The sequence below is a fragment of the Muntiacus reevesi genome, chromosome 2 (assembly GCF_963930625.1).
Source record: "Muntiacus reevesi chromosome 2, mMunRee1.1, whole genome shotgun sequence".
Lineage (NCBI taxonomy): Eukaryota > Metazoa > Chordata > Mammalia > Artiodactyla > Cervidae > Muntiacus > Muntiacus reevesi.
The window spans coordinates 41,768,126-41,790,611 of record NC_089250.1 but is presented as its reverse complement, the minus strand read 5'-3'; the positions used below and the strand labels follow the sequence as shown (position 1 = coordinate 41,790,611).

At 38.0% G+C, this 22,486-nt stretch overlaps 1 protein-coding gene across 7 annotated transcripts in view; it reads left to right on the top strand.

The window, feature by feature from the left end:
• TASOR2 (transcription activation suppressor family member 2) overlaps positions 1-22,486 on the top strand; it is a 64,564-nt gene that overhangs the window by 13,839 nt on the left and 28,239 nt on the right. For 4 of the 7 annotated variants that reach the window (XM_065921374.1, XM_065921371.1, XM_065921373.1 and 1 more), the window contains 9 exons: positions 2,458-2,591; positions 12,434-12,579; positions 12,868-12,963; positions 14,068-14,140; positions 17,375-17,466; positions 19,803-19,940; positions 20,058-20,188; positions 20,268-20,287; positions 20,390-20,489. In XM_065921374.1, coding sequence (XP_065777446.1) covers positions 2,458-2,591; positions 12,434-12,579; positions 12,868-12,963; positions 14,068-14,140; positions 17,375-17,466; positions 19,803-19,940; positions 20,058-20,188; positions 20,268-20,287; positions 20,390-20,489 — 930 coding nt within the window. The remainder of the gene's footprint in view (positions 1-2,457; positions 2,592-12,433; positions 12,580-12,867; positions 12,964-14,067; positions 14,141-17,374; positions 17,467-19,802; positions 19,941-20,057; positions 20,189-20,267; positions 20,288-20,389; positions 20,490-22,486) is intronic. The other 3 variants (XM_065921377.1, XM_065921376.1, XM_065921375.1) reach the window with 2 other exon arrangements.

Here is a 22,486-nt window from a genome sequence, read left to right as displayed (position 1 = left end):
CAAACCCTGGTCTCCTGCATTTCCAGCAGATTTTTTACCATATGAGCCATTTATGCTTCCCCTGAACAAGGTATTAAAGGATTCTTTTCTGGGGAAACTTTTCAACCCACAACAAAATATTTAACAGATAGGACTTTTTGAGTTCACTTGATTAAACCAGCAGCTGCATCACCATCAGATCTCCTGCAAGAATGACAGCTGCTGGTCAGGAAGTGGTGCTCATGCGTTAGACTTTCAGTCAGCTTTAAGTGCCTCACAGTTAAAGGTAAACAGACAGCCAAGGATCACCAGTCATTTGCTGGAAGTCTTTAACACAGAAGAGACCAAGCAGGAATAAACAAGTAGAAAATTAAGGAGCTTGGTAGAAATTAGATTTACTGCAGGTAACAGGAGAAACTTTAACAAAGTGAAACAGTAGTATCTTTAAAGAGAAAAAAGAAGATACAACTTACATGAAAAAAGAGATTCTATTTTTTAAAAGAGGAATTGTTCAGAAAACAGGAAGAGATTAGATAATAAAGCTGAAGAACTCTCCTAAAAATAGCCACATCAATTAGAATCTGGAACACGATACAGTGGGTACATAATGATATAAACAGCCACTGTCATTGAGATGGGACATGTCATGAAATGTTTCGGAGAGGCACTGATACTTGAAATCTGAGCACCTATTCAGATAATAAGGAAACCAAAAAAGGGGGAGTACTAGTGTACACATTTTCAAGGCAATAGAAGTAGGAGCAAATGCAGAGATAGAAGCACAATACTAATGAGAAACTGCAAGCAGTTCATTATTTGGGAAATTCAATGTGCTTTACAAAGAAAATAACATGTATAATTACATATACTTTTTTTCAAAAAGGATTTGAAGTTGAGTTGTGTGGATTTATTTAAGATTCTTTAGAAAAGTAGCAGTATTGATGATATCCATTCATTATTTATGTCAAGAGGAGAATTAAGTTGTGAGTCAGGAGACCAGGATTCTAGTGCACACCTACCACTGACTTGTTCTAAGACCTTAGTGTGATGATGTCAGTGACCACCTTTCAATAATTATCTCCCCTTCTCTTACCTTCCCCCAGATCACAGTTTTGCCTAGATTTGGGGGGAATCTCATGCTTCAGGAGTGGCATGGGAGGATGAGAGTGTTGGGGCTGTGTGAATATTAGTTACTCTAAGCTTATTACGCAAATTCTCTCCGTGGTTCGTGGCTGATTTAGTAAAAACATGTGACTCAGTTCTGGCCAGTGAGGTGAGAATGGCCACCTGCAGAGAGAATTCTGGGAAAGTTTTCTCACAGCGGACAAAGGAAAAGATGCTCTCTCCCTGCCTTCATCTTATTCTAGCTCTGAAGATGTCTTTGAGTTCAGTGTAGTGATGCAACAGAGCAGTTTTCAGTCTTAAGGTTTCCCTCCTTTGCTCCTTCATCCAAGGATTTTTTTTTTCTTTTTTTCTTTCCCAGTTATTTTTATTAGTTGGAGGCTAATTACTTTACAATATTGTAGTGGTTTTTGCCATACATTGACATGAATCAGCCATGGATTTATATGTGTTCCCCATCCTGAACCCCCTTCCCACCTCCCTCCCCATCCCATCCCTCTGGGTCATCTGAGTGCACAAGCCCCGAGCACTTGTCTCATGCATCCAACCTGGACTGGCAATCTGTTTCACCAAGGATTGTTTTTTAAAATATGGTGCCTTTATTGCTACTTCTCTTGTAACTTGCAAGTGTAATGTGGCTTGGGAGGGTCTTGACTTCCACCTTTTTGAGTTGAAAGAAGTTTCCAACTCAACTGGTTTCCTCTTTGAGACCACTATCACCAGAAGACAAAACCCTTGCTTTCCAAAGGTCACTCTAGGAATATTTTGTGAGCACATTCTAAGATCCCTGGGCTTCACAGGCACTTTCATTGTAAACACTTTTTCAATGAGACACTTTCATTTGTCTCATGAAATCCAAAGTACAGCATAGTACTAGATACATAATAGTCAGCACTAACAGTTTCGATTAATGAAGATTGAATCATATACTACTAATTTAGGGGTGGAGAGAGGTTTTATTTGTGTTCTGTTTGATTTTATTCTTTCCAATCAGTAGAACATGGGTGTGGTTCTATAATCTCTTCACTTTGAGAGGTTTTTTTCCCCATCTAGGACTGTACCACCCTGATCTTGTCTGAAAGGTTTTTTCAGTAAGGCAAAAGTGATTCCTGTTTATTTCTGTGAAGAAAATTTCCTTTAGAAATTAAAGAACCGGAGAAACAACATTTCAGTTTATGTGTGTTATTACTTCCTATAGAGCAAATCAGTAGAACTTTAGCCTTTAGCTCTGGAGACTTGGCAAAGTAAATATTACAAAATTATACCTAATGCTCAGTAAACATTTATTTATATAGTAGATATGCCCAAAATAGAACTACTCACTTTATGATTCAATTTTTTCTTTTTTTGTTTTAGCATTTATGACATTAACAGAGAACAGGAGTATGTCAAGAATTCTGGGGGTATACTTGGTGAAAATGAATTAAGACCACCCTCCCAGCTGCAGCCCCTCTTAGAGAAGACTGAGACAGGGTTCATATCAGAAAAGAGTGGGTATTAAACAAATGGTCTAAGTTATTGCTAATGAATCCAGAGTTGAACAATGCCGTTTTTAAAATTTTAATTTAGATCATGTAAATGAAAGGGCTTTTTAAAAAATTTATAATTTCCAGTAGCTGCAAAATTTTTGTAATTATTAGTCCAAAATTGATAGGTAATTAAGTTTTCATATTGCATCAGAAAAGGTATGTGTTCAAGAGAAATTGTCACTCTGTGTTTCTTTGAAATTATGATTTATTTTACTTGATTTTAAGTTGAGATATGTTAAATAGTAGAAGTAATACATGCTTATATAAGAAAAATATAAATTGTAGTAACATATGTAAGGTAGAAGTACAAGGTCTCCTTTTTGTCCACTCCCCACTCACCATTAGCATAAACACTGTTGACTGTTGGATTTCCCATCTCTTTCTAGATCTTTTTCTGTATACTTTCAAACACATAATTTTTTTATGACAATAATATTATATAATGCATTTATTTACTCAACAGTATACAGTGGATATCTTCGTACATTAGTATATACAGATTTACTTTGTTTTTATTTAATAGTTGCAAGGTTGATGTTGCAAAAGTTTCTGTTGATGGCAGTTTAAGTTATCTCCAAGGCTTCCCTGGTGGCTCAGTTGGTAAAGAATCTTCCTGCACTGTGGGAGACCTTGGTTTGATCCCTGGGTTGGGAAGATCCCCTGGAGAATGGAATGGCTACCCACTCCAGTATTCTGGCCTGAAGAATTCCACAGACTGTATAGTCCATGGAGTCGCAAAGAGTCTAGCACGACTGAGCAACTTTCAGTTAGGTTATCTCCATTGTTCTTCGTGTTACAGATGCTGGTGTATGGAACATCCTTGTATGTATCACCTCTGCACTTAGCTAGTATTTTTGAGAAATAGATTCCCAGGAATGAAATGGTTATTTGGTATGCCCATATAAGTTTTTGTTCAGTTCAGTTCAGTTGCTCAGTCATGTCCAACTCTTTGCGACCCCATGAATCGCAGCACACCAGGCCTCCCTATCCATTACAAACTCCCGAGGTTTACTCAAACTCATGCCGTTCGAGTCCGTGATGCCATCCAGCTATCTCATCCTCTGTCGTCCCCTTCTCCCCCTGCCCCCAATCCCTCCCAGCATCAGGGTCTTTTCAAATGAGTCACCTCTTCCCATGAGGTGGCCAAAGTATTGGAGTTTCAGCTTCAGCATCAGTCCTTCCAATGAACACCCAGGACTTATCTCCTTTAGGATGGACTGATTGGATCTCCTTGCAGTCCAAGGGACTCTCAAGAGTCTTCTCCAACACCACAGTTCAAAAGCATCAATTTTTCGGTGCTCAGCTTTCTTCGCAGTCCAACTCTCACATCCATACATGACCACTGGAAAAACCATAACCTTGACTAGATGGACCCTTGTTGGCAAAGTAATGTCTCTGCTTTTTAATATGCTATCTAGGTTGGTCATAACTTTCCTTCCAAGGAGTAAGCGTCTTTTAATTTCATGGCTGCAATCACCATCTGCAGTGATTTTGGAGCCCAAAAAAATTAAGTCTGACAGTTTCCACTGTCTCCCCATCTATTTCCCATGAGGTGATGGGACCAGATGCCATGATGTTAGTTTTCTGAATGTTAAGCTTTAAGCCAACTTTTTCACTCTCCTCTTTCACTTTCATCAAGAGGCTTTTTTAGTTCCTCTTTACTTTCTGCCCTGAGGGTGGTGTCATCTGCATATCTGAGGTTATTGATATTTCTCCCAGCAATCTTGATTCCAGCTTGTGCTTCTTCCAGCCCAGCGTTTTTCATGATGTACTCTGCATATAAGTTAAATAAGCAGGGTGACAGTATACAGCCTTGACGTACTCCTTTTCCTATTTGGACTATCCAGGTCTAATTGTTGCTTCCTGACCTGCATACAGGTTTCTCAAGAGGCAGGTCAGGTGGTCTGCCCATCTCTTTCAGGATTTTCCACAGTTTATTGTGATCCACACAGTTGAAGCTTTGGCATAGTCAATAAAGCAGAAATAGATGTTTTTCTGGAACTCTCTAGATTTTTCGATGATCCAGCGGATATTGGCAATTTGATCTCTGGTTCCTCTGCCTTTTCTAAAACCAGCTTGAACATCTGGAAGTTCTCGGTTCACGTATTGCTGAAACCTGGCTTGGAGAATTTTGAGCATTACTTTACCAGCGTGTGAGATGAGTGCAATTGTGCAGTAGTTTGAGCAATCTTTGAGATTGCCTTTCTTTGGGACTGGAATGAAAACTGACCTTTTCCAGTCCTGTGGCAGTAGTTTGAGCAGTCTTTGGGATTGCCTTTCTTTGGGACTGGAATGAAAACTGACCTTTTCCAGTCCTGTGGCCACTGCTGAGTTTTCCAAATTTGCTGGCATATTGAGTGCAGCACTTTCACAGCATCATCTTTCAGAATTTGAAATAACTTAACTGGAATTCCATCACATCCACCAGCTTTTTTCGTAGTGATGCTTTCTAAGGCCCACTTGACGTCACATTCCAGAATGTCTGGCTCTAGGTGCGTGATCACACCATTGTGATTATCTGGGTCGTGAAGTTCTTCTTTGTACAGTTCTTCTGTGTATTCTTGCCACCTCTTCTTAATATCTTCTGCTTCTGTTAGGTCCATACCATTTCTGTCCTTTATTGAGCCCATTTTTGCATGAAATGTTCCCTTGGTATCTCTAATTTTCCTGAAGAGATCTCTAGTCTTTCCCATTCTATTGTTTTCCTCTATTTCTTTGCATTGATCGCTGAGGAAGGCTTTCTTCTCTCTCCTGGCTATTCTTTGGAACTCTGCATTCAAATGGGAATATCTTTGCTTTTCTCCTTTGCTTTTCGCTTCTTTTCCTTTCACAGCTATTTGTAAGACCGCCTCAGACAACCATTTTGTCTTTTTGCATTTTTTTCCATGGGGATGGTCTTGATCCCTGTCTCCTGTACAGTGTCATGAACCTCCGTCCATAGTTCATCAGGTTCTCTATCAGATCTAGTCCCTTAAATCTATTTGTCACTTCCACTGTATAGTCATAAGGGATTTGATTTAGGTCATACCCGAATGGTCTAGTGGTTTTCCCTACTTTCTTCAGTCTGAATTTGGCAATAAGGAGTTCATGATCTGAGCCACAGTCAGCTCCCGGTCTTATTTTTACTGACTGTATAGAGCTTCTCCATCTGTGGCTGCAAAGAATATAATCAGTCTGATTTCCGTGTTTACCATCTGGTGATGTCCATGTGTAGAGTCTTCTCTTGTGTTGTTGGAAGAGTGTGTTTGCTATGACCAATGCGTTCTCTTGGCAAAACTCTGTTAGCCTTTGCCCTGCTTCATTCTGTACTCCAAGGCCAAATTTGCCTGTTACTCCAGGTGTTTCTTGACTTTCTACTTTTGCATTCCAGTCCCCTATAATGAAAAGGACATCTTTTTTGGGTGTTAGTTCTAAAAGATCTTGTAGGTCTTCATAGAACCATTCAACTTCAGCTTCTTCAGTGTTACTGGTTGGGGCATAGGCTTGGATTACCGTGATATTGAATGGTTTGCCTTGGAAACTAACAGATCATTCTGTCGTTTTTGAGATCGCATCCAAGTACTGCTTTTCGGACTCTTTTGTTGACTATGATGGCAACTCCAGTTCTTCTAAGGGATTCCTGCCCACAGTAGTAGATATAATGGTCATCTGAGTTAAATTCACCCATTCCAGTCCATTTTAGTTCGCTGATTCCTAGAATGTCAGCATTCACTCTTGCCATCTCCTGTTTGACCACTTCCAATTTGCCTTGATTCATGGACCTAACATTCTTGGTTCCTATGCAATATTGCTCTTTACAGCATCGGACCTTGCTTCTATCACCAGTCCCATCCACAACTGGTTATTGTTTTTGCTTTGGCTCCATCCCTTCTTTCTTTCTGGAGTTATTTCTCCACTGATCTCTAGTAGCATATTGGGCACCTACCGACCTGGGGAGTTCCTCTTTCAGTATCCTATCATTTTGCCTTTTCATACTGTTCATGGGATTCTCAAGGCAAGAATACTGAAGTGGTTTGCCATTTCGCTAAGTTTTTGTTACTTCCTGACAAATTGTGTTCTGAAGAAGTTGTATTTATCTTAAACTGACAGTCCTTTGATATCTTAAAGGTAATACACTTTCAGATTAGGTGATTAAGGACTGTTAATCACCTAAGGCTGTTCCTTCAACAACTATCAAATGACCTACTTAGAGGAGATAAACTATATAGGCATCTAGAGTGGAAATGCTATTGCTTAATCACAGACAGGATAAGCCCAGTCCAGTAAAAGTGGTTAGTTTCTATTAGAATTATTTTGACACCAAGTTGTTGCCATTTGCTCATCTCATTATTTGCTTTCAGACCAGATGCTTATAAAATGGAAAACAGATGCTTGTGACATAGCATGAGAAATTAGTTTATAATTTCCTTGTCTCTCTTATTAGAAGTTAGAAAGAGAAAGAAGTGTCCCTCGTGTCAGTCACTCAGTATCCCTGATGGAGTTTGAGATGGGGTAGATGATTCAGGGCACTGCGAGCAGAATCCAACTTCTCGTGTCAAGATTGACCTAACTTTTAAGATAAAATCCACAAATAGCAGAGCTGCTGCTGCTGCTGCTAAGTCACTTCAGTTGTGTCTGACTCTGTGCAAACCCATAGATGGCAGCCCACCAGGCTCCCCCATCCCCGGGATTCTCCAGGCAAGAACACTGGAGTGGGTTGCCGTTTCCTTCTTCAATACATGAAAGTGAAAAGGGAAAGTGAAGTCTCTCAGTCGTGTCCGACTCTTATAATCCCCCTGGACTGCAGCCTACCTGGCTCCTCTGTCCATGGGATTTTCCAGGCAGGAGAAATGTACCCAAAGCCAGGTGCTACAGTAAAGAACATTAACTCAGTTTTTACAGCCATTTCGATTGAACTTAAATTTTTTCCATGTGCACTCTGTTTGTCACTTAAGCCTTAATGGACACTCTTTACACTTTACAATCAGATATATTTCAAGTCATCCTCTTAGATGTTGTTTAAATTTCTTTATAGAATAGCCCCCTCTTCTTTCTCTTAATATTTGATACTCTTGAATGGTTTAAATAAAGCATGTGTATTGCTCAGCAAAAAAGATAAAACTATCTATTTATTTAGTGCTCCTTGTTTTGTACACTTGTTAGGTGATTAAATTAGAGTGTGTTGTGTGGACAGAGACTTCTCAATAAACATTCTCATCTATCTCCTTAGATATAGAGCAGGAAACTTGTGCTTTCTTGAGAGTATAATCGAGGTTATTTATTATGAAATCATAAAAGATTCAGGATTTACCGTGGTTTTCCATTAACTTTTCTTTTGATATGCTTTTCCTTCTGTCAACTATAAAATTATTACTTTTATAATGTATGGCTATTGAGTGCTAACCTAAAAGGGGAAGCATTTTTAACCATAAATAGTCTTAGAAATTATAGTATGAAAGTACAAAATAAGTCATTTCTTACTTGTTCTGCCTTGTTTATTTTAAATCATTACCATTAGTCATAGCTTTATTGGGAACTGTATTCCCCACACTGTGTTAGATAGGTTTTTGGGTTTGTTTTTTTTTTAATTGCATTATTTCTCCCAGGTTTCAGCTTATTATTGTGCATTGACACTCAAAGTTGGGGAAATATGTAGTATTTGCTACTTCTGAAATTTAAAATCTGTGCCTATCTGTTAACATTGTGTACAGTTTAAGATAGTTGGTAATCATAGTTTGTTCATTTCCAGAACTACAAGAACTTTTGTATCTTGTAAGCAAAATCTTTCACAGATATGGAGCCTAAGAGTATACTTAGATTTTTAAAATACAGTCTTTTTAAAAATATTAAATATTAATACTGGGTTCCCAAAAGTATGCTTTTTAAGGGAATCTTGATTTTCATTTGAGCTAGCAGTACAGATTATTTGTAAAATGAACTTGTAAGTGCATAGGCTTCGCAGTTTGTTTTGAGTTATTAGCTGAACAAAACCATAGCTTTTTAATTACTCTCACTGGCGTTTTGCTATTTGAAGCTCTTTAGAATAGCCTTTTCTTTCTTTCTTTTTTTTAAATAGCACTGGTATATTGATCCAGTATTCTTGCCTGGAGAATTCCATGGACAGAGGAGCCTAGCAGGCTAGATAGAGTCCATGGGGTCACAAAGGGAAATGACTGAGCGACTTTCGCTTTCGCTTCATTATATTAATGTTGAAAGAGAGAAGATGAAACTGAGGAAAAATAAAAATAAATGTTTTATCTTTTTTTCCTTCCTTGCTATTTATAATCTTTTATTTTTGATTCTAAGAAGTTTCATTATTAAAAGTGTTTTCAAATTACCTTGTGAATTAAAGTCCTAGGACAGTTTAGTCCAAATTAATTTTACTGAAATGTTTGTTTTAATTTCTGTAACAGTCTATTGTTTTTTTTTAAATCTGTTGTTCATAAATTATTTAAAAAGCTTTTATTTTCTTCAGCTTTTGAACTTTAATGTAATTGGCTGAGTTCTGATAAAAGTAGGAAACCATTATTAACGTACTTATTTATACTGTAAGGTCAAAACTTCCAGTGTTATATACATTACTCTGTTCTCTTTATAAGTAATCTGTGTGTATCCTTTTCCCCACCTTGTTAAAGAGAATAGAGGATCCAAATAGAAAGGAGTAAACAAAGCAAATAGTTAAATGTTATGAGACTTCATTAGTCTCAGTTCTTGCTGAGTGAGGACTCGTAAAAAGGACAAAGGCCCAACCAGGAGAATTGCTTGATTGGGTCATTAATTCTCAACTATGGGAAACATGACTTTCACGGGAGAGGTAGCCTAGCATCTCTCAGATAGTACATGGGTATGGTTTGAAAAAAGCACTTTCAAAAAAGTAATAACTTTTTGTTTTCATAAAAGGATGATTTTGTAATACAATCCGTAAGAAGTAAAGTTCAGTAGACATTTCTGGGCTGGTGAGGAAGGCTCAGAGAAAAACAATCTCTGATGTGTTTGCTGAGTGTGCAGTTCAGTTCAGTTCAGTTGCTCAGTCGTATCTGATTCTTTGTGACCCCAGGGACTGCAGCACGCCAGGCCTCCCAGTCTAACACCAACTCCCGGAGTTTACTCAAACTGATGTCCATCGAGTCAGTGATGCCATCCAACCATCTTATCCTCTGTCATCCCCTTCTCCTCCCACTTTCAATCTTTCACACCATCAGGGTCTTTTCAAATGAGTCAAGCTCTTCACATCAGGTGGCCAAAGTAATGGAGTTTAAGCTTCAGCATCAGTCCTTCCAATGAACACCCAGGACTGATCTCCTTTAGGATAGATTTGTTGGATCTCCTTGCTGTTCAAGGGACTCTCAAGAGTCTTCTCCAGCATCACAGTTCAAAAGCATCAATTTTTCTGTGCTCAGCTTTCTTTATAGTCCAACTTTCACATCCATACATGACTAGTGGAAAAACCATAGCTTTGACTAGATGGACCTTTGTTGGCAAAGTAATGTCTGCTTTTTAATATGCTGTCTAGATTGGTCATAACTTTTCTTCCAAGGAGCAAGTGTCTTTTAATTTCATAGCTGCAGTCACCATCTGCAGTGATTTTAGAGCCCCCAAAAATAAAGTCTGTAACTCTTCCCATCTATTGGCCATGAAGTAATGGGACCAGATGCCATGATCTTAGTTTTCTGAATGTTGAGTTTTAAGCCAACTTTTTCACACTCCTCTTTCACTTTCATCAAGAGACTCTTTATTTCTTCTTTGCTTTCTGCCGTAAGTGTGGTATCATCTGCATATCTGAGGTTATTGATATTTCTCCAGCAATCTTGATTCCAGCTGTACTTCATCCAGTCCAACATTTCTCATGATGTACTCTGCATATAAGTTAAATAAGCAGGGTGACAGTATACAGCCTTGACATACTCTTTTCCCAATTTGGAACCAGTCTGTTGTTCCTTGTCCAGTTCTAACTGTTGCTTCTTGACCTGCATACAGATTTCTCAAAAGGCAGGTCAGATGGTCTGGTATTCTCATCTCTCGAAGAATTTTCCACAGTTTGTTGTGGTCCCCGTAGTCAAAGGCTTTGAAGTAGTCAATAGAGCAGAAATAGATGTTTTTCTGGAACTCTCTTGCTTTTTTGATGATCCAGCGGATGTTGGCAATTTGATCTCTGATTCCTCTGCCTTTTCTAAATCCAGCTTGAACATCTGGAAGTTCATGGTTCATATTCTGTTGAAGCCTGGCTTGGAGAATTTTGAGCATTATTTTAATAGCGTGTGAGATGAGTACAATTGTTCTGTAGTTTGAGCATTCTTTGGCATTGCCTTTCTTTGGGAGTGGAATGAAGACTGACCGTTTCCAGTCCTGTGGCCAGTGCTGAGTTTTCCAAATTTGCTGCATATTGAGTGCAGCACTTTCACAGCATCATCTTTTAGGATTTGAAATAGCTCAACTGGAATTCCTTTACCTCCACTAGCTCTGTTCGTAGTGATGCTTCCTAAGTCCCACTTGACGTCACATTCCAGGATGTCTGGCTCTAGGTGAGTGATATTGCCATCGTGATTATCTGGGTGATGAAGATCTTTTTTGTATAGTTCTTCTGTGTATTCTTGCCACCTCTTAATACCTTCTGCTTCTGTCATGTTCATACCATTTCTATACTTTATTGTGCCCATCTTTGCATGAAATGTTCCCTTGGTGTCTAATTTTCTTGAAGAGATCTCTAGTCTTTACCATTGTATTGTTTTCCTCTGTTTCTTTGCATTGATCACTGAAGAAGCCTTTCTTATCTCTCCTTGCTGTTCTTTAGAACTCTGCATTCAATTGGGTGTATCTTTCCTTTTCTCCTTTACCTTTCACTTCTTTTCTTTTCAAAGCTCTTTGTAAGGCCTCCTCAGACAACCATTTTGCCTTTTTGCATTTCTTTTTCCTGGGGATGGTCTTGATCACTGCCTCCTGTACAGTGTCACAAACCTCCTTCCATAGTTCATCAGGCACTCTGTCTATCAGATCTGATCCCTTGAATCTGTTTGTCACTTCCACTGTATAATCGTAAGGAATTTGTTTTAGGTCAGACCTGAATGGTCTAGTGGTTTTCCCTACTTTTTTCAGTTTAAGTCTGAATTTGGCAATAAGGAGTTCATGATCTGAGCCACAGTCAGCCCCCTGTCTTTTTTTTTTTTTCCCCTGTCTTGTTTTTGCTGACTCTAGAGCTGCACCGTCTTTGGCTGCAAAGAATATAATCAATCTGATTTTGATATTGACCATCTGGTGATGTCCATGTGTAGAGTCTTCTCTTGTGTTGTTGGAACAGGGTGTTTGCTATGACCTGTGTATTCTCTTGGCAAAACTCTTATTAGCCTTTGCTCCCTTCATTCTGTACTCCAGGGTCAAATGAGTGTGCAGTAGTAGCCCCTTTCCAAGGAACCTCACAGACTTCCCTGTGGATTTGGTGAGCCACTGGGAAGGTTAAGTTTATCAAAATGTGGCCTAGATTTACAAAAACTTAGGAACAAGAAGCATTGATCTAAGCAGTCGCTGACCTCCAGCTTGACACTATAGATGCATCTGCTTTTACAACCTTGGTTGCAGCACCCAGCTTTAAACCTAAAAGTATTTACTCTTGCATTAAAAGTAGTTAATCCACTATTATAAGCCATTTAGGTTATTTTTATCCAGTATGAGGTCTTTGAAGATAATCCAGATACGGTAGCCAGAACATAATGAAAATGTCTTTTAGTTGTGCAGGAAGAAAATGAATGACTTGGTCAGTGATATTTAGTGTGTCACTTTCCCCAGCCTTTGATTATCTTAAACAGTTGCATTATTTTTGTGTTTTACAGTTTTTGAGACAATATCCTTGAGTTCAGACTCTCTCTTCCAGAGGACAGTTTCAATTCTCCATACTTCTTACTTGGACTCTGCATCTGAGCATGGTTTTCAGTACAGTCAAGTGACTTTGGTGAAAAATGACATTTTCTTAAATGAGGTGAGGTGCTTGGTACACACTGTGTCTGTGGTTAGTTTTATTTTAGTTCTAAAGAAATAGACCCATTATTTTTTATATTTGAGCCTAGTTCTTTTTAACTATCACATTTTAGCAAAATAAATGATCCTTGGTAATAATCACTTGAAAGGTAATTATATGTTCTCAGGAATAGAAAATTAAATTTCATTAATCTTTTAGCAGGAGGAATTCAGTTAATGCATTTTTAAAAATTAATTTGCAAGGCAAAATAAAATGTTTATAACATTTGATTATTCTCTCTTTATACAGTACAAAACTTTTTACCAAGAAAAAAAAGCAAATAACTATACTGACGAAGAACTTCAAGAAACTTATGGGTTTCTTCTGTTTGAAACTGAAAGTCAGGTAAGGAAATTTGGTCTTAGAAAATTAATTTTTTGATGTTAAGGTACAAAATGAATTATCTCATTAAAGTTAAACATTGATTCTATAAAATTTATAACAGTACCAGTTCATCAGTCTTTTTTGGATAGCAGTATAAATGACGATGAAAGCTTCTCATGAAAAAGATTTCATTTCTACAACTTTTTAAGGTTTTCTTTAGTTTTATTTTAAATACGTTTGTGAGCTTGTAGTGAGATTTCGATTAATACAGACTTCTTAAGTCTTAATAATGCCTTTTAATGGAGTGAATGGATATTTTTCCATTCTGGATCATTGTTTACATAGATATCTTCTATTTCTCATGGAAGTTTTTTCAAGTTTAAATTATATGGCTTTGGGGATAAGATGAACACTTTCAGCATTCTAGTTACTCGGAATTGTTTCATGCTGTTTTGAAAATTGAACATCCATATTGTTGCTGATACCTAAATTGTGGAGAAAGAAACTGCTGTGTGCAGGTATGTCTCCAAAGATGTGTGTGACTTCTAGATACACTTTCATCAGTGCCAGAGATCTGTGATCCAGCTTAAAGTAATTCACAGATAGTATTTTGGTTGGGATCATGATTTTTAAAGAATGGGGGTAGATTTGCTAAAGGAGAGTTAACATTAGCATGTACCTTATGGTTACATAGTAATACCAGAGAGTTTATTTACTTAGTTGTTGACTTCCAAATAAGATATGTTAGGGGTTCATTCTTTAAAAAAAGATAAAGGTCATCTGGGGGTAAGGCATTTTCAAATTTCGTGATCCCCAAGCTGTAATTGAAAAAGAAATCTTCAAGAGAGGACTAATCTGTGAACTTGTTTAATTTGGTTTTGCCAGTGACATTTTCGTTAGCAGAAATGGTAATGTTTCATGAAAAAATTTTAAACTGAAAAGAAATAAAAAGTTTAAACTGTTCATTTTAACTGAAACACAATTGCCTTATAGAAACTTGCTTTATACCATGAATGCATATAGTGTACAGATTCTGTATTGAAAGTTTGTGTGTGTAAAATTACAGAGTTATTTCATTGACTCCCCAAAACATGATAATAAGCAAAGACCGATCTTTTGTTTAAGGCGAAGTTGGTATGTCAGCATGGACTCTGTGTGGGCAGCAGTGCTATCACCACTCTGGGGGACCCAGCGAAAGGTACGGTCTATAAGGAAGGAGAATTTCTTTCACAAGGTGAAATGGGACTTAGTTAATTATGTAAGAACCCTGTATTAAAAGCTAGTTTCATTGATGGTAAATAATCTTTGGAATCAGAACTTTAAATATATACATGAGCTTTGAATCTAAGAACTTAAGGTTTTCTATTAAGAGTTCCATCTTTTAAAAGATGATTGGACTAGAAGATATCTTTCAGTGCCAAGAGATCAGTGCTATCATCTGAGGCTAAGGAGGCTTTCCTCCTAACTATCATTATGGCTATAGGAATAGAGAATAGATCGTACTGACCAAAGATGCCAACTGTGGGATGTGAGAAGTAGAGAAAAGAAATAATCAAATATAAAGTGTTAAATTTACCCTCCATTGATATTATCAATAGAGGAGAGATTTTAGATAGGCTGATGAGTCACAGGAGAAAGGTAGTCTTATCATTAAGAATGTGCTTTAGCCCTAATTTCTTTAAGCTTCACTTTCCTCATCTGTAAATAGATAAAACTATCTTCTAGATTTGTTGTGAGGATTATGAGACTATGTAAAGTGCTTAGCATGGAGCTTACACCTCTTGCAGTAAATGAACACCTTCTTCAGTAAGCTATTTGAGAAACAGTAGGTCATCATAAGTGTTCTGGAAGCTATCCTGCTGGTGGTGAAAACAGTTGGAAGAGGGATGAGGACTAGAGGTTGGGGCTCAAGGTGGCAGAGGGTGCATGTTGTGAAGTGAAGGTGCTCAGTCGTGTCCAACTCTTTGCAACCCCATATACTGTAACCTACCAGGCTCCTCCGTCCTTGGGATTTTCCAGGCAAGAATACTGGAGTGGGTTGCCGTTTCCTTCTCCAGGAGATCTTCCCGACCCAGGGATTGAACCCGGGTCTTCCGCATTGTAGGCAGACATTTTACCATCTGAGCCACCAGTGAAGTCCAGTGTTGGTTGAAGCCAAAGATATTGTTACATGGGGCAGCACAGATGGTGAAGAACAGAACTTTTATTTAGATGGTTATGGGACCAAGGGATGGGGACATGGAGCGAGGACAAGAAGAGGAAGAGCTGAGAGCTGTCCAGTGGATGAAGAATCTGGAGGTAGAGTCTCACAGGAAGCAGGTGTCCAGAGGGGTGTTAGCAGTGTCAGATGCTGTAGAAGTTGGAGATCAGGGGTGAGAAAGACTATGGGGCTTCATGGCTAAGTTCTTGTTGGCCCTTTCTTTGTAATAACAGCTTTATTGAGATAAAATTCACCATTCAATTCACCCATTTGAAGTATACAGTTCGGTGTTTTTTTTTTTTTAGTGCATTCGGAGTTGTGCAACTGTCAGCACAGTCAGTTTTAGACGGTTTTCATCAGTCACCTCCCCTCCCACCAGCCTGGTCAACCACTGCTTTCCTTTTTGCCCCTGTGGATTGACCTATTCCAGACATTCCATATAAATGGAATCATATCTGACCTTTTGTGAGTAACTTTTTTTACTTAGTGTTTTAGAGATTCATTTATGTTGTCGCATGTACTTGATTTGCTTTTTGACTGAATAATATTCCATTGTAGCACTTTTTCTTTATCCATTCAGCAGTTGGTAGACACTTTGTTGTTTCTATTTTTTAGCTATCATTTTTAAAAGCTATGTATATTCTTGTACATATGGTCTTTATGTGGACAAGTATTTTCATTTCTGCTGGGTTTATACCTAGGAGTGAAATTGCTGACTTGTATGGTAACTCTGTGTGCAGCAAATGTTTTTACACTTCTATTCAGCTCTCCTAAAATTTCAGCTGTCCTAAAGGACATGAAAGAGGATAAGTTCACAACTCAAATAACAGTTTACCTGAAACCTTTGTTCCTTTTCCCCTATTCTTCTTAACACCTCTTTCTTTTCATTATGCAAAATGCTAATGTAGAAAAAAAGTAGCATGGTATGATATACCCATCGCCTACATTTACCAGGTAATGTTTTGCATTAATTCTCTTCCTTTGTCTAAAAACTTTTTTTTTCCTGAAAAATGTGGAAGTGAGTTACAAGCAAATGCCTCAGCTTATACCTCTGAAAATCAAGGTCATTTTTCTACATGACAGTTGCATGAGTTTATTGTTGATGTTTTGAGAGCCTGGTTTCAGTAGGTAGAGTAGAGGTTGCATTGTTCCTACAAATACACATTCTTCTTCACATGCTGGGGGTGATAATAAGATAGCACTACTGGATATGTATGTTTATAGTTTTTGGCTCAAGTAAAATGAATGAAATAGAAAATAAGCCTTTATATTATTATAGTGTATTATAGTTTTAAAGGTTTATGGATCTTTTTAAATCTTCCTAAAAACCTGTGATTTCTGATTTCTGTGACCCACACCCATCCTCTCTGCTTAAGTGACGTACTACTCAGTCATGTGCTCAGTCATGTGCTCAGTCATGTGCTTAGTAGTAGTAGTAGTAGTAAGTAAAGAACTTGGAACTGGAATCCAATCTTCTGACAACATGTCTATAACTCTTGTTCATTCTATCCGTGTTCTCACCGTTGTCTTTTCTATTTCACAAGTGATGCCTCAGTTCAGGAATATCCCTGAAATGGGTTCTTTCCTCTGTTTTCTCACTGCTGCTTCTGTGTGGGGATCATCCTCTCCTGCCTCAACCTACAGGAGTCTCTCCCCGCTTGAGACTCAACTTCTGTTTTAAACAGCAATGGTCTGTGATGAGGCTGCAGTGGTGAACAAAAAAAAAAAATCTAACCTCTGCTGACTGGAATTCACAGTCCAGCAGAACACGCTGCTTAAAGGCAGGGATCTTGTTCTGTTTCCCTTTGTGTCACTGCTTCCTGGCACAGACCTGCTGTGTAGTAAACCTCAGCACACATTCTTAAATAGGAGCACTTACTGAGATTTTCTGGAAAAAACAACTTGAGAATCAGATTACCACAGGCCTTTTCACTGAAAGATTGCATGGAGAATAAAACAGACAGAGACTTTTCCAAAATTGTGATACATTCATCCCTTTTCACTTACTGTACCCAAATAGAAAGTTGGTTGTCAAACAGATATATTTTATCTTAGCTCTGGTGTTTCCATACCTGTAGAATATCTCAAATAGATTTTAAAAGGTAAGCATTTTCAATAGCTTTTTTAAGGTTACCTTTTATTTGTCCCTTTTGTCATCTTGTTCAGTTTAAGTAACCCATGTATAAACAGTCTTCTTAAAGTGTAAATTAATCTATTTTTATACTTTTATAGGTGTGTACATTTCCAAATATTCAGACTATCTTCATGCAAGACCTTGGTATCATGGGAAGTCTGGTTATGTTGTAATTTTTAATATAATTAAGGTAAAGCCTAAATTTGCTTCTGTGTAATTTTTTTTAATGAAAGTTTATCAGTCTGTGATCATTTTTTTTTGCAGATCACTTGCTGAACATAGTCCTTGCCAAAGACAGCTGTTCAGAATCAGAAAAAATAACTGCTCCTTTTGCTTTCGTTTAAGGACAAAGCTTTCTTTTACTCATTTAATAGATATCTGTGAATTTTTTTTCTTGAAGAAAGCTTCTAAATAGTACAACAGGCATTTAGTGAGAAACTTTCCTCACCCTGCTCCACAATGTCACTTTTTAAACATTAAATAGTAGAATGAGTAACTTGTTTATAAAATATGATTTCAGCTATAAGAGATGAATTTAGAAAGCAGCATTCGTTGTCTGGTTTAAATTTTCAAAATGAGAAATCTTTATGCATTTTTGTTACCCCTAAAACATTGAGATCTTGTTCATAGCTTCATGTGATACCTATAAATAATAATCTCAGAAATTTTTTAATTCCCTTAAATATTGCAGTATAAGTGAATCACACAATTAGAATTTTCACTCAAATAGTAGGAAAACTAATTTTAGAGGTCAGGGGGTTTTTTGAGGATGTATTCTGTGGTCTCGTTTTGTTTTTGCTTTTGTTTTAGCATTCCTACTAAGTTCTTTGGTTATAAACCCTAACACTACTGGTTTTTTAAGAGTGTGAATTCTCCATATTCCAAAATTCATCCCCAAGAACTGAAGGGAAAGTAGCATTCATTGGCTCCCAGCCGCTGCTTCCCCCTTTAACATCTCCCTCTCCTGCTCTGTGATAGGTACTGTGGTTCTGCTGCAGCCCACATGCCTGTCAGCTCAGATACCAAGTTTTCATGTCAGATTGTGCCTTACCGTTGGTTTCATGCCCCTACCCTGCCTGGCAGACCCTGCTGTTTAGTTTTGAGTTTCTGGCAATGTGCTCTCAGTCCTCCTTATTTCACTGCTCAGAAGCCAGCCCTGCCCAGTTTGACGGGGAGAAGGATGCAGGCTCTGACTGCTCACTGGAGCACCGCTCATGTGATTAGTCTTCTGAGGATTGTTCTTGGTGGTCCACATGCTGAAGAGGAGGGACCTTAACAGCAAGCATATATATATATATATATATATATGTATATGTATATATATTTAAATAGTGCATCTTGTAAACATAAAAATAAAAGTTGCCTATTATTTTGCACCTCATTTTTGGTACCTATTTTGTGTATTTTCATTTTTGTCATGTTATGTCATTATGTTATTCAAGATAGCTTTTAAAATCATTGTATGACCTTCCGTTGCATGATAAACTAACTCAACAGTTCTCTTTTTCCTTTTTCTGGGAGATATGTACCCCTTGATTAAGAGATTCCATAGTGAAAAATACTGTCAGCTGTTGAGTAATCAGGGCTATTGGCCTGTGAAGTGCTTTACTGGGCTTTTGCTCCTTGCTGGTTTACTGCATGCTGGTGGAACAGGAGTATCTTGGTCTCTAATTTACAATTCACGGAGAAGACAATGGCACCCCACTCCAGTACTCTTGCCTGGAAAATCCCATGGATGGAGGAGCCTGGTGGGCTACAGTCCATGGGGTCGCTAAGAGTCAGACACAACTGAGCGACTTCACTTTCACTTTTCACTTTCATGCATTGGAGAAGGAAATGGCAACCCACTCCAGTGTTCTTGCCTGGAGAATCCCAGGGACGCCTGGTGGGCTGCCGTCTATGGGGTCGCACAAAGTTGGACACGACTGAAGCGACTTAGCAGCAGCAGCAATTTACAGTTTATAATTTAATACTTCAGTTTGGAACTCATCTTTTGACATTTTAATTTTTTTCTTCTTTTATGGTATAGTCATTGAATAGCGAGTCTGTTTGGTGGACTATGTAATTTCTCTTTTAAAGAAATAAAGTTAACGTGTTAGTCAGTTGTGTCTGACTCTTTGTGACCCCATGGACTATAGCCCACCAGGCTCCTCCGTCCATGGGATTTCTCAGGCAAGAATACTGGAGTGGGTTGCCATTTTCTTCTCCAGTTGAAAGGCATGGTTCTCCTAAATTTGGGCTAATTCATGTACTCCTTTAATACTATGAAAAAAGCTGTGGATGTTTGCCTAAGAAAGATGCCAAATTATATCAGAGTTTTTTAAGGGCTAAATACAAATGTAATGGGGTTCATGGATAATTAAAACTATTGTTGGTTTTAAGATAATTTTTTAAGAGCCATAGTTCTTAACACAGTTTACTGTTAGTCAAAACACATCCACATCTTTATTTATACTAAAAATAAATCCTAGAGTAAAATTATTCCTATTCAAAGATATTTGATTAGTCTTAATATTTTCATTCTAGGGAAAAGTCAAGTTTGTGCCTGAGAATTATACAGCTAACTATACTAGCCCATCTTCTGGCTATGATTGCCATGTGGCTGTAAATATTAACAAGATTTCTCACAAGACAAGTCATTTTCGCACCTTTGAACTGAGTCAGGTATAGTCTTCTGGGAATAAATCATTTGCAAGATACTTTTCTGAATCTAATGAGTTAAATTTGGAGGTTGGGTAGGGTTGAAGTAGTACTATCCTCATAATACTTTTCTTCTTTCAGTATTACCTCTATGAACTTTCAGGCAGCACTGTTACTGAGCGACCCAGACAGATCTGTCCTTACCTGATTGTAGCTTTTCAGTACAGGGAACCTAAAAAGATGGCAGCACCAGCCCATGATCATAAAAGCATGTAAGTAATTATGTGCACACTTTGTTTTACTGGGTTTGTTTTCTTTGCTCTTATAAAAATGCTTCTTTTTCCCCCCTAGACTTGAACTCAGAGAAAATGGTAAGAAATTATTTTATTTTATTTTTTTTAGTTTTTTCTTTAAGTAAATGTTTTGTTCAAAAATAAAATAATCAGTTTCTTTCTTAACCTCATTTCTTACAGTTCTCATCTCTCCATGGAAAGGGAAATTAATTATACAAGGCTGTCTGCTGTGTGATATAACTCTTTGGTCTTCCTATGGTACAGTGGTTCCAAAACAACTGTAAGTGTTGAATTAATGCCCTATACTAATGCTTCTCTAACTTTTCATTTCTCATTTTGAGGTCCTTCTTGTTGGCACTGGTGTGAAATATACCAGCTGTACTTGGTTTTAGGTTATTCTTCGGGAGATGTATAGAGTACAGGGCCGTGACACAAGAGACCTAAATTCAAATCTAAATCTGACCTTTGCTTTGGAATGAGTTAGTTTTATTGTTGCTCAATTGCTAAGCTGTGTCTGACTCTGTGACCCCATGGACTGTAGCACGCCAGACTTCCCTGTCCTTCATTATCTCCTGGAGTTTGCTCAAACTCATGTCCATTGAGTCAGTGATGCCATCCAACCGTCTTGTCCTCTATCGTCCCCTTCTCCTCCTGCCCTCAATCTTTCCCAGCATCAGGATCTTTCCAGTGAGTCGGCTCTTTATATCAGGTGGCCACAGTATTGGAGCTTCAGCATCAGTCCTTCCAGTGAATATTCAGGATTGATTTCCTTGAGGATTCACTGGTTTGATCTCCTTCCTGTCCAAGGAAGTCTCAAGAGTCTTCTCCAACACCATAGTTGAAAAACATCAGTTCTTTGGTGCTCAGCCTTCATTATGGTCCAGCTCTCACATCTGTACATGACTGCTAGAAAAACCATAGCTTTGGCTATATGGACCTTTGTTGGCAAAGTGAAGTTCCTACTTTTTAGCTTTATAATCTTTGATAAATCACCTTTAAAATTTTAGCATCTTAATCCATTCGTGGAAAAATAACCTCTCAGGCTAAATTAACTTACTTAATGCTGGAAGTTTGACTTTCTGTGAGAAACAAATTGTACTTGCCTAGATAACAGATGCAGATTATAGCCACTTAATTCTATTATAGTTTTTATTAAGATATGCAGGATCTAATTTTCTAATTTTCACAGGATTTTCCTAGAGTAGTATTAAATAGAGGAGCTGTTACATGTATTTATATTATAATGAATTACAGTATTTTTTTCTGGGCATCTTGTGATACTTTTTTATTTAATCTACTTAGTTTGCCCCCAAACTCCTTGAAAGTTAGACATGCTTTAACTGAAATAAAAAGTGAAAGTTAGCGTTTTATTAGAAATAATTTTTTTATTGGCTTTTTTTTTAAGTTTTGTGTTTATTTCTTTAGACTGCATGAGCCTTCATTGCTTTGTGCAGCTTTCTCTGGTTATGGCGAGTAGGGGGCTACTCTCCATTTGCAGTGCTCGGGCTTCTCATGGTGGTGGCTTCTCTCATTGAGAAGCACAGGCTTTAGGCATGCAGGCTGCAGGAGTTGCAGTACACAGGCTTAGTAGTTGTATAGAGTACAACTAGTCAGTGTAGAACCCACTCTAGTGTTCTTGGCTGGAGAATCCCAGGAACGAGGGAGCCTGGTCGGCTGTCGTCTATGGCGTCACACAGAGTTGGACACTACTAAAGTGACTTAGCAGCAGCAGCAGTAAGTGTAGAAAGAGTGATGAATTTAGGATATCACATTTTGGCAACATCATAATGATCAATGGAGGCTTGATAAAGTAGGTGGAAGTTTGATGGAATTTACATATCTCATAAAGCAAGGAATGCAAACTTTATAATAGAAGAAGCTGCAGATACCATTTTAACTCAGTGGATAAGTTCACATCACCAGGAAAGAAAGAAACTTCAGGAGATTCCTGACACGATACACAGAGAATGACATGATGTCATGTCTGTGGTGTTCCTGCCAATCTAATCAGGAGGAAGCATTAGACATGCCCAAATTGAGGGACAGTCTGCAAAGTAAATGGCCTGTATTATTCAGAAATATCAAGGTCAGTGAAGATGAAGGCTTTTGCAGGTTGAAGGAGATGAGAGAGACATAAGTAAGTGTCGTGTGTCATCCTGGATTGGATGCTGGACCAGAAGCAAGCAGCGCCTTTTGTTACCGGACCTTAGTGAGTGCTGTAGATTAAAGAACTGTACTGTATCATTGATGTCTTGATTTTGCTAATTGTTTTGTGGT